Source organism: Salvelinus sp. IW2-2015, unplaced genomic scaffold (genome assembly GCF_002910315.2).
Source record: "Salvelinus sp. IW2-2015 unplaced genomic scaffold, ASM291031v2 Un_scaffold957, whole genome shotgun sequence".
NCBI classification, from domain to species: domain Eukaryota; kingdom Metazoa; phylum Chordata; class Actinopteri; order Salmoniformes; family Salmonidae; genus Salvelinus; species Salvelinus sp. IW2-2015.
In genome coordinates, this window is record NW_019942662.1 from 225,961 (window position 1) to 237,791 (window position 11,831).

The 11,831-nt window shown below is 42.2% G+C and overlaps 2 protein-coding genes across 3 annotated transcripts in view; both read right to left on the minus strand.

Annotated features, from left to right (window-relative positions):
* Window positions 1-5,171: 5,171 nt before the first annotated feature.
* Window positions 5,172-11,266, minus strand: srsf5a (serine and arginine rich splicing factor 5a). Its single transcript, XM_024136551.2, has 8 exons — window positions 10,589-11,266; window positions 9,947-10,081; window positions 9,423-9,493; window positions 9,064-9,216; window positions 8,636-8,708; window positions 7,014-7,087; window positions 6,644-6,751; window positions 5,172-6,346 (listed from the first exon to the last, which is right to left on the minus strand). Exons 2-8 carry the CDS (start codon window positions 10,070-10,072, stop codon window positions 6,019-6,021), a joined length of 933 nt encoding a protein of 310 aa, XP_023992319.1. The 5' UTR covers window positions 10,073-10,081; window positions 10,589-11,266; the 3' UTR covers window positions 5,172-6,018.
* A 272-nt stretch (window positions 11,267-11,538) lies between these two features.
* LOC112069255 (deubiquitinase DESI2) overlaps window positions 11,539-11,831 on the minus strand; it is a 25,000-nt gene continuing 24,707 nt past the window's right edge. For both annotated transcript variants that reach the window (XM_024136553.2, XM_024136552.2), the window contains exon 5: window positions 11,539-11,831. This exon is cut by the window's right edge. The gene's annotated coding sequence lies outside the window, so the exon portion shown is untranslated.

The following is an 11,831-nucleotide window of genomic DNA, read 5'->3' on the forward strand; positions in this document are numbered from 1 at the left end:
ATGTTTACATTTCTTAAGTGCTGATTTTAACAAACACTTTGCATCATGGTCCACACTGTGAGACAGCAAAATATCTAAAAAGTGTTTTACGATTTTAAAAACCCCAATGAAAACAGAAGCCATGTTCCGACATGTTAAACAATTACTAAAATATAATATTAAATAACAAATAGTTTTGTACTATGTTCTCATTATGACTGTTTCTTAAACACTCCTGTGTTTCTTAAACACTCCCGTGTTTCTTAAACAGTCCACTGAGTGTTCAGACTCCCCAAAATGACCAGAACATTTGAAATAGCTGTGAAAGATCTGAACACAAAACTGAATACCACAGCTTGTGGTTAATAATATTTTATACAGTAATTTCCCAAAAAAAGGGATTCAGTCAAAATTCATTCACGGGGTTTTGATTCAACGAGTATCTACCTGAGTTTCTCCAAATTACCGTCTGGATTCATCAATACAGCAGAGAGCAGCTCCACTCCTGAGTCTTCTGAGTGATTGTAGCTCAGGTCTAGAGCTCTCTCGGGTGGGAGGGGGTTTGACCTCAGAGCTGAGGCCAGATGACCACAGCCTTCCTCTGACTCCACAGTATGACAACCTGCACGAAGAAGTTCACTCTTAGAAATAGTGGTACTCTCTGAACCCGAATATCCATTAATGTCAAATACAACACACGGGAGAAGTACTGACCTCAGTGTCTCCTGTTTACAGTGCGGACCTTCCTGTCCAGCAGAGAGCAGCTCCACACCTGAATCCTGTAGGTTATTGTCACTCAGGTCCAATAACCTGTAGGTTATTGTCACTCGATGTCGGCTCACTCGGGAAATGACCTTGAAATGTCAAGCGCGCTACAGCATGGCCTTAATGGAGAATGTTTAAGCTGAGGTCAGAATCTCACAAACTATTGGCCTACAAAATAAAATGATGCTGTTTAGAAATTACCGTAACTTGCAGAATTCTGAGATCAATTATCTTTACCTTGATGATGGTCAATTATTGGAGTATGAATCCAGGAACATACATGTGCATGTCAAGGCATATCGATACCAATGAGCATAATGACAATTTGAAATCTCCAGCAGCTTGGTTTGTTATGTGTTACTGACAAGGTTGGAGACTCAGAAAACATTTAGTCTGATCTGGAGTATGTCTTCAGGTCAAACATGTACAGCTTCCCCTTCTGAAGTCAGCAACACAAAAAGCCCCCAGAGCTGACCAATATGCAGGTGACACTTTGGCTTCTGAGAGAAGCTCAGGTAGCTTTTTTTATCTCATCCACTAGAGAATATGGTCATTCAGCTCGTTCAGACTGCGGGAACAGATTGATGCACCTCGCCGGAGACAGGGGATTCTCCCTGATCTTCTCCTTGATGTAGTTCACTGTTTCCTCATTGGTCTGTGGGCTGCTTCCTGTCTGTGTCAATAGGCCTTGTAGGAGAGTATGATTGGACTCCAGTGAGAGGCCCAGAAGGAAGCGGAAGAAAAGGTCCAGGTGTCCATTCTTACTCTGTAAGGCCATGTCTTGAGGCGGTGTGTCTTCAGACATCTGAAGTTTTCTGGTTGGGGGTGGTGGGTTTTCTTGCTTGGTTAATAGATTTACATTATCTTTGGTGAATGTGACAAACACAAACACAGCAGCAAGAAACTCCTGGATGCTCAGATGAACAAAGCTGAACACCGACACTTCTCTCACATCAATGCCACACTCTCTTAGGTCTTCCTCATAGAAGATCAGATCGCTTTTCTCCAGCGGTTGGAAGGCCAGTTTCCCCCCCAGCTTCAGAATCTCTTCATCCATTTTCATGTGTGAATCCGTCTCGACTTTCTCTTGTCCCCCCATGAATATTTCTGGGTTTTGTGTAATACGTTGGTAGTTCAAGAAGTGTGAGTACATCTCAGCCAGAGTGTTGTGCATCTCTCCCGCTATCTCTCTCTCTGCTTCTCCCAAAAAGTATTTCTATAACAGTGGTAGAGATCCAACTAAAGATTGCACATGACGTAGGGGCTCCTTGATGTCTTTATGTGTGTGATGATTCTGCTGGTCAGGTTCTCATCACTGATTCTGTTCCTAAAGTACTTCCCCTTCTGGGGGTCGATGAACACTCGGGGGGGGGGGGGGTTGTTGATTGGCTGCTGCAGAATGGGAGATTATCCACAAGAGAGGAGAGGTAGGCAGAATCCCCTTGTGACGTCACAACAGCTCTTGTTGCTCTGGAAGTCTAGAGGAAGTCGGCACTCATCCAGGCCATCGAAGACAAACAGAACGCTGTACTTGTCAAAGTTGGTTTCCATAGAGAAGTGATTTAAAAAAAAAAGTTCAAATAAACTGTATTTCCTTTTAAAAAATATATTATAATTCAACTCCCAAAAAGAGAATATCAATTTCACGTCATTTTCTCTTCCTTCAGCCCAGTCCAAAAGGAACGTCACTACAGAGTGTTTTAAAGATGCCAGCGACTCCTTTTGTCAGCACATTTCTGATTGTTTGTCTAGTCCGGGTAAAAGCTCCAAGATGTCGATGCATTTGATTGATGTTTCTTATGTTGCTGGTCTTCTAGATGCTGCCTCATATCGGTCTTACCTCATGTTCTGTATTGACCTGTGACCTCTGCGACGTAGAGCTCCCTATTGATCTGTAGTGTTTGGTTTCATTGTTTTAGGTATTATTTCAAAACACACCTTCACTCTTCCTCTTCAGCAAGTTCATCTAAAAGACCCGACAATGCATAAAGAAATATGTTTAGTTTTAAACACATTACACTCATATCACGCACGTTAATGTTACTATGATATAGAAAAGTGGCAGGTAGCCTAGTGGTTAGAGCGTCTAGTAACCGGAAGGTTGCAAGATCGAATCCCCGAGCTGACAAGGTATGAAATCTGTCGTTCTGCCCCTGAACAAAGCAGTTAACCCACTGTTCCCCGGTAGGCTGTCATTGTAAATAAGAATTTGTTCTTAACTGACTTGCCTAGTAAAATATTAAATCAAGTATATATGGTAATGCTTTATTTTCCAGTCCTCTAATTATGTGGAATTTACTTAGAGACTACGAAGTAACAGCGTCAACTACAGTATAAAACGTAGACGAGCGTGTCCATACTGGAGTAAAGTTGATCGTTCTATAGTCGGCCTACATCTGTCAATCAACTGAGCCGGGGGGAAACTCAAACAGTAGCCTAAGATCCGTTTTCACACCTTTCATTATGTGACAATGGATAGGCTAACTGGTAGCCTATAGAACGATTTGCAGCCATTATTGTTCACCTCATTACCTCTCTTTGTTCTGCTTGCAACCAAAGTCTTCCAAGATATACTGAACAAAAAATATAAACGCAACAAGAATTTCACTGAGTTACAAGTCATATGAGGAAATCAGTCAATTGAAATATTCATTAGGCTCTAATCTATGGATTTCACATGACTGGGACTATAGATATGCATTTAGTTTTTTTTGGTCAGATACCTTTAAAAAAAAAAGGGTCTCAATCTCGTCACGGTATCTCTGAGAATTCAAATCGCTATGGGGCACTCTGTTCACAACGATGACATCAGCAAACCTTGGAACAAATCATGGATTTTCTTTCTTTGCCACGGCAAATCTTCGGTAGCAATTTACCCAACCCTTTGTATGAATGTAAAACAGTGTTGGTGTAGCCTACTGTAGCCTATTTGATCTATTTCCTATTTATGTCCAGTAAGACAAGCGTCTTTAAAATACATGACCATACCAGACATTTTATCAAGATCGGGGGGGGGGTTAAAATATCCCTGGATTGTCCATATTTGAAATGTGTAACTACGGGTGTTTTCACATATAGTCCACTTATAAAAGATCCGATCTGTCGTCTTTAAAAGATCCGATCACAGTCCTCTTTAAAGTGAACTCTGGGGAAAAAAAAAAAAAAAAAGCTAAAGAAAGACCTTTGTTCACTTCACCTATTTTGTGGGTCCAAGTCCTCTTTGCATTCCCATTGCTATGTTTAGAAAGGAACCAAAATCTTTTTCTAATATTCAGTTATAATCCATATTAGAATTACAAAATTCAAGTCAAGCCTTCTCATCAGAACGTGTTGTCAGTTAAATATAACTACACTCTAAAAATGTGTGTTTCAACAATGGTTGTTCTAAGATCCTCAAAGTTCTTTGAAGAACCTTAGGGTTCTAAGGTTCTTAGAACCCCAACCCCATAGGAGCTGGGGTTCACCGAGGAACCTCTTTAGTTGGTGGCGGTTCTTGTGGGAACCTAACTGCCCGACTGAAACATTTGGATTTGAAAGGACAGCAGGTGCAGACACCTAAATTGAGATCTTTACATTTTTCAGATAAGGCAAGGTTTGTCCCTTCTATAATCTAAATTGATATTGTTTTATGGTAATACCATCCATCTTTTCATATTTATTCAAATCTTTCCAAAACAAAAAATGGACACAATTCAATGGATATCAATCAATAGAGCTAAGGATATGTACAAATAAAGGGGTCAGTTATACTACTGAATATCTCTTCCGCGTTTAACCCAACCCCTCTGAATCAGAAAGATGAAGGGGGTTGCCATAATCGACATCCACGGGGAACAGTGGGTTAATTGCCTTGCTCAGGGGTAGAACGACAGATTTTTAAAAACCTTGTGAGCTCGAGGATCTGATCCAGCAACCTTTCAGTTACTGGCCCAATGCCCTAACCACTAGGCTACCTGCCACCGTAGGCTATGAGAATATGTTGAAGGCTAGCTGTACTGGGTGCAGATGACTGAACTGCTCACTTTTGTGTCTGTAGGTATGCAGATGAGGCATACAAAATATATGTTATTTGGTAAGTTATGCAGATCACATTTACCATCCTCCTCCCTTACCTCTTCAATACGGACAAGTTGTGTATGAAACCATTATCCAAACTTTTATCCACATTCACCACAAACCAAGGTATGATTTCCGTTGAGTGCATGTTTTGTTAATCGTCTATAGAACATTAGCCTGGTTCCAGATCTTTGTGCCATTTCATTCAACTCCTTGCCAAATATAATGGCATGACAAACCGACTGGTACCCAGGCTAGAAGAACGTGACATTTCAAATCTAATTTTCTGTACAATGGCTTTCTTAATAAAAAGATACATTAGCAAGTATTGTTCTCTTGGTAGAAAATAAATATTAAATTGTTGAGTCAAATTTAAAGTAGAAGTATCCATTTAATAAGAATTTGTGAAGTGCATATACAGAATTTTCAGCAAATGTTAAAAACTAAACCTTGTGGAAAARGTCTTTGTAATACCCATCCGTAAATTATAATGTTGGGTTTAATTTACATGTGGTCTGTCTGAGGTGTAGACTGGAATCACTGACAGGGCAAAAGTGGTGATGGAAATATAACATTGTATTGATTAGACTCGTAACAGAAAAATGGTACATTAGTCATTAAATCACAATGAGACTTACAATCTGCAGTGAGAACGATACTCAACAGGAATGCGACCCAATCAAAAGATCTCAAAATCACACTGTACATTTCCTTAAACGGTTCAGTTTTCACCAAGGAAAATGTTTAATTATTCATATGGCAAAAAAAATAAACAATTAGAAGTTGAATTGGGGAAGCACGATCCGACCTATAACACAAAGGCTCCCAAAATAGAGAAAAACATTACAGGGCATCCAAGATACTGGCACAACGACCAAATCTCTGATTTAAAAAAAAAAGTGAGAGATTGTGGGAGTGTGTCACCAAAGGCAAGCCTCTCCATTCATTCCACACTAGCAAGCAAGCAGGCCGCCACAAAGCCAGGTGCCATGGTCTCAGCACGACAACTCTTCAGTCCATACCACTATACCACTTGAAGCTGGTGGTTACTTAAAAAAAATAAGAGGACGGGCTTATTGGAATAGACGGAATGGAATAAATGGAACGCTATGAAGTATTCTGATCCTCTCGTTCCATTCCAGCCATTCCAATGAGACGGTCCTCCCTCCAGCCACCACTGCACTACAACACTGAACTACACACATCCCTAGTGGGGGCTCAGTGCTGGCTCTCAACCGAGGGGGAGCGAGACCGGGACGGAGACTGCTTCCGGGCCGGGACAGGGGAAACGGGAGGAGGCGTGCGAGAACGGGAGCGTGGGGGAGGGGTACGGGAGCGAGGGGCAGGGGATCTGGAACGGGACTGGGAGCGATGTGCGGCCCTGCCCCCTACCCCAGAGGAAGGCTTCTTCTCCGGGGTACGGCTGGCCGAGCGAGATCGGGGGCTCCTGGAGCGGTTATGACTCCTGCTACGGGACTTGGAGCGGGGGGAACGGCTACGGGACCGGGAGTAGCTACGAGAGCCACGGGAACGACTCCTGCTGTGGCTGTTGGAACAGAAGAATGAAAAGTTTTGTTTCCCCCCACCATCAAGAGCATTAGTTAGTGCAGAGCCGTAATATATTACTAACACTCCCCCTGGACACTTGTCAGTCCCCACTTTCACCCACATGTATGTCTACATCTCATTTCCTTATTGTCAGAATTGTGTCAAAACTAAAAATATAAATAACATAAATAATGAGAGCACTGGTTTACAACTAGCTGGAAAATGACAGTCAAGTCCCTGTGTTTGTCTAGTCTCAGTGAAACTATAAGTTGCAATTGGAAAGGGAGATACTAACCGGCTCTTGCGATCCTCAGACAGTTTTAACTTGCGTCCATTCAAGTCTGTTCCGTCCAGCTTATCAATGGCGTTCTTCATATCACTGTGTGATGCGAACTCCACCACCCTGTAGAATCAAATCACATTCAGTCAACAGGCTCATTTCATAATAGCAACCATTCAACCGAAGGTATATTTGGTTTGTTTTCAAGTAGAGCACAACATTTTTTTGTAAACAGACCATGTGGGTTTATTATTGGACAAGCCAGAGGTAGTCTCTCCCTTTCTCAGTCCATAACGAACATGGGTCATCATGCAAAGAGACCAAAAGTTTTGGAACGGAATATAACCAATGAATAAAGCCCAGATCAACTGAACAAACAACTCACCCTTCATTCTTGTTGGTTCTGTGTGCATCCACAAAGGTGACTTCTCCGGCTTTCCTCATCAGGTCTTTCAGGTCCTACGATGAAGCATACGAGTCAGTGACGAGGAAACAAGACTATATAATGTGGCTGAGAGGCTTTTCTGTGAACCTGTGAAAGACTAATCAGTAAACCACGACAGCAACATCCACCCACCCCGTAATACTGACTTCCAACAAAACACGCTAGTCATGTGATGTTTTAGCTTTTTCAGACGAGGGCGTTTAAGTGATGAGCCACTGAAATAACTTCACAGGTAGACCAACTTGGTTAACTATCTTACCCAAAGGAGAAACATGTTAACACTACGTGGTTCCTTGGTATTGTATTTGTTTCATGTTTGTTGACAACTAGGATTGACGGACTACACATTTCATTTAACAGAAGATATTAAGGCAGTGAGACGTGACAAATCCCTTCCGGTTGAGGCGGCTTGGAAATGTTTGAGATTTGTCAACTATCGGTGTTTTAAGGGGGCATCGCTTAAAAATAATTCTATGCAATGTATTTTTATTTTATCTTAAGCTCCTACTTTAATCAAGGGGTTCTTTCATTAACCTATTAGGTAGACTAGTATAATTCCATAAGGACTTATAAACTTATAGACAGCGTTCTCCAGTAAGACTAGGGTATATTATTCTACTCCCTGATCCTCCCAACCCTTAAACCCAATCACATGAGTTATATGTTACTTACCGTTCCATACCCAGGGAGACATTAGCAAAGAGCCACTTGTCCAAATAGCGGACCAATGGGAACCAATGCAGTCACAGTGTTAAGCCCTTGAGAAACGACCTCCCTCAGCCTTGACAGACCCGGACTCCGGCCAGCCTCCACAAGGGACCACCAGAGAGCAAGTAGGGGAAGGAACGAAGGAAGGGGGTGTGCAGTGTGCCCAACTGTCAACACCCCCAGCTCCATCAGCAACAGATAAAAGAACCAAACGGGAGAATGTAGGGAACGTGGAGTGTGTTGAGGGGGTTACAGGCTGGCTGCAGTCGGGGGGGGGGGGTTTCCACCAGACCAGACCACAGAACCTCCAGACTGGGGATTACGAGGGACCATCCTAAGGCTATCCTGCGCTAGAGCCCTTTCACCAGCTACGGGGCCCAGCCAAGATTTAGACCAGCGGCAACTGCGTGTAAGGAGAGGCACCAAATGGACACTATTGAAAACACAACCAGCAGAGGGCGCTATGCACATCAGACACCTCCAGGGGAGGCAGTGCATGCAACTCCTTCATAAACTAATAACCAGATAAGAATATGCTCATGAAAAAAAGGGGTTTAAGATGTGTTCGGTTACATTTACCTTTAAGTCTAAGAGGTGCTTATTCTTGAAAGATACAGTAAAACGAAGTCAAGAAATAAACAATTCTGAATTCATAACATCGAAACGGGTCCTTGCCGTTCTATTCACCTAATGGGCTATTGAGCATATTGCTACGTTTTTTTTAATAATAAATGAAAAATGTGAATGTTTCTATAAAAAAAATGCTGCTTCACACAGACTAAAAAGGCAGTACCAGATCAAGTAAAACGATAATTTTTTGTATCACATTGAACCCGATGGGTGTAACCGCTCACCTGCCAACTGATTCGTGACGACAGGTTCTCCACGATGATTCGGTGCTCCGTTCGCACCGGGGGACCATACCTACTGSATGGGTGGAAGAGAGCAAAGTTGTAACGTGGAAGAGATAGTGTTTTATAGTTACCATAGGAACTTTAAAACCACACTCAGAAAATTACAGAAACCCATTTACTTTTACCTGTTGAACACTAAACTCTAATCACATTGACTAAACTTCATTCACTACAAAATAAACTTCCAAGCTCCTAAAATTGCCCGGTTTCCACCGAATTCATATATGCAAGATTGGGATGAAAATATAAGGGAATAAGCGGGAAATTCAGATCTCCCCCAACTAGGAGTTTTTAAGGAAGTTTACGTAATGTTGGAAGGCCAAACTGCATACGAAGAGGTTGTGAAAGGCAGTCTGAGGAGTCTATACCTGGAGCCACCACTATGACCACCAGAACCCTGGCGGTAGCTGCTGAAACGAGGTGAGAAACGTCCGCTTCCTCCACCACCACCACCGCCACCACCCCCCATCCCTGGTCCACCACCCCTCCCTCTTCTGGAGCGGGCATGCTCTATCGTCACCCTATAGAGACAAAACAGTTAATACCAAGTCTACAGAAATTACTGATAAAGTAAATTAAATTCACACACTGAATGCAGCTAGGCCCAAGTCAGAAAAAAGGAGTAGCAGTTCTGTGTAAATACCACCACTATATGGAGTAAACGCCCAAAAACCAATTTCACCATTGATCTTTCTTAATAATTTGAAGAATGCATCCAAATCCTTACCTTTCACTACATAGTTCCTTGCCATTCAGCTCGTATACGGCATCATCCGCATCTCTGTGGTCATCAAACTCCTGATGAAAGACAAAATGGGCGTATCTAATTAAGGTTGCATTCAAAGCTGTTTTCGCTGGGGGGGGGAAAAACGAGCTTTGAACTGAAAATCGATTTGAAATCAGGTCATCCAACTCGGGCCTCTTCATCGAGCTCCGACCTGAAGGTTTCTGACGTCATATTTGACCTCGTATTTTTCCGTGTTCCCAGTTGTTTTGAACAAGGCATAACAATCCAAACGTTCACTGACCACCCCTAGACAGGGCTTTGGGGCACTCGTCAGCCGAGCTTGTAGTCTTCCATTTTTTTTTTACTAACCAGGGTCTGAAATCTGTGCCATGTAATATTTGGGGAAATACATTTCACTAATCAGCGGGCTAAGTCAGAAACATTTTCTACTAGCCCGGTCTGAAAAGTAATAGTTAAATGTCCATCCCTGCCCCTTACAATGCCAACTGGCAAGACCGACTTACCACAAAGCCGAATCCGTTCTTCAAATTTACTTCTCGGATCCGTCCATATCCCTTGAAGAATTTCTCCACATCCCTCTCACGGGCGTGGGGGCTCAAACGACCGATAAACACACGACATCCACTCATGATGATACTCTGCATTACAAAAAAAATGTTTGGGACGGGAAAAGTTATTCAACTATAAACAGTAACGTTACCCCCAAACACGTAGCTAACTAACATTAACTGAGAAGGCCCAGACCAGTGTGGTTGCTAACTAGCCAAGCGCTAACAATACGTTGCCAAGTTAAGCAGCAGTTAGTCGTGTAAGTTAATATTAGCCAAATAGTCAGCAAGTTAAGTCTAGGTTCGGCAACGTTAACAGTATATTTAACCACATATACATAAGCAACACCAGTTATATACCGTTCTATATAAAATAAATCCCAATCGAAAAGGCGTGGGTATGTACACGTTAGCTAGCTAACGTTACTAGCCAGCTAGCTAGCTGAAAGTCGTTAGTTACTGTATGTCGTGCAGTTAGCTTTCTGCTAGCTTAGCTGCAATAATAGCTCGGCATTCAGATGAACTGTTAATCATTACATTATGTATTTGCCAAATATGTGTGCCAATCTGCTAAATGATTATAAACGTGGAGCTCACCTTTCTGTCGTCTCTTCGTTACTTCTTGCTTGCTTGTGTGTATCAAAATGGCGACAGCGAGAGGTAACCGGATGTACTTCAGCACCAAGGTGAATGGGTGTGTTCTAGACGTATCAAAAAAGTTCCACAAAACCCCTAATCTGTAAATGAACAACCTCAACATTAACAAAAATGTAGCGAAAATGCACATAAAAATATTCAATCTTTACGACACATTTCCCGCTGTCCATCTCATCTCAATGGACTCATAGCCCCTCGTCCTATATTTTTATTAAAAAAGACAAAAACCCAGTCCCTGCAGGAGGCCTTTGTTCTTAACCGACTTTATTTTTTATTCTAATATTTAAAACATACAATATATTTGCAGTGAAGCCGCTCAACAACTACATCACATTAGTCCTCTGACAGACTCCCATCCAGGGCGACACATAGAAGCAACCAGAGTCAACGCCCTGGTCAAGGGCACCTCGACAGATCTCCAACAAGGTCAAGAACAGGGACCCGAACCAGCGATCCATCAGCCACCGGCCCAAGCTCCCAACCGCCAGGCCACCTGCCTTCCATGATCCACCCACAGTTCCCTAAGAGCTGCCCCTCAACCATCCGAGACCCCCCGAAAAATAATTCCATTCCACTCCAAGACCCCCCATATATATACACACACACTCTCATTCCCACACTGAATGCGTGTGTATATGCATGTGTACAACACTGCCCCTCAGTGTCATTCAAAAAGTACTTTTTGTTGTTTTATTTTGACTTTATTTTTTACACTTTTATCTTTGACCATCATTCTATCCCTAGCCCAGCAACTCCACTCCCACTTGCCTAGTTAAATAAAAGGTTAAATAAAATAAATTAATAGTTCGATTTTCCTCCCATTCAATGTGGTTTACATCAGACTCTGTGTGGCCTTATTGTATGCAATGCAACAGGACAGGAAAAAAATATATTGGTGTTATTCTTGTATCTTTATTCCATTACCATTCTTAAAATTGTGGCATCGTCTTTCAATTCAGGGAAAAGCACATTACCAATTGAGGTTAAAACTGACACAATAGAAAAAGTTATCCGACTGTTCTTCTCGGTAGAAAGTGTCAAAACATGATTTCAATGGTAAAGCATGGAATACTGACCTTTACAGAACACATTTCAAATCCATGGGTTCAATTCACTGACCTCTATAGAACCCATTTCAAATCCATGGGTTCAATTCACTGACCTCTATAGAACCCATTTCAAA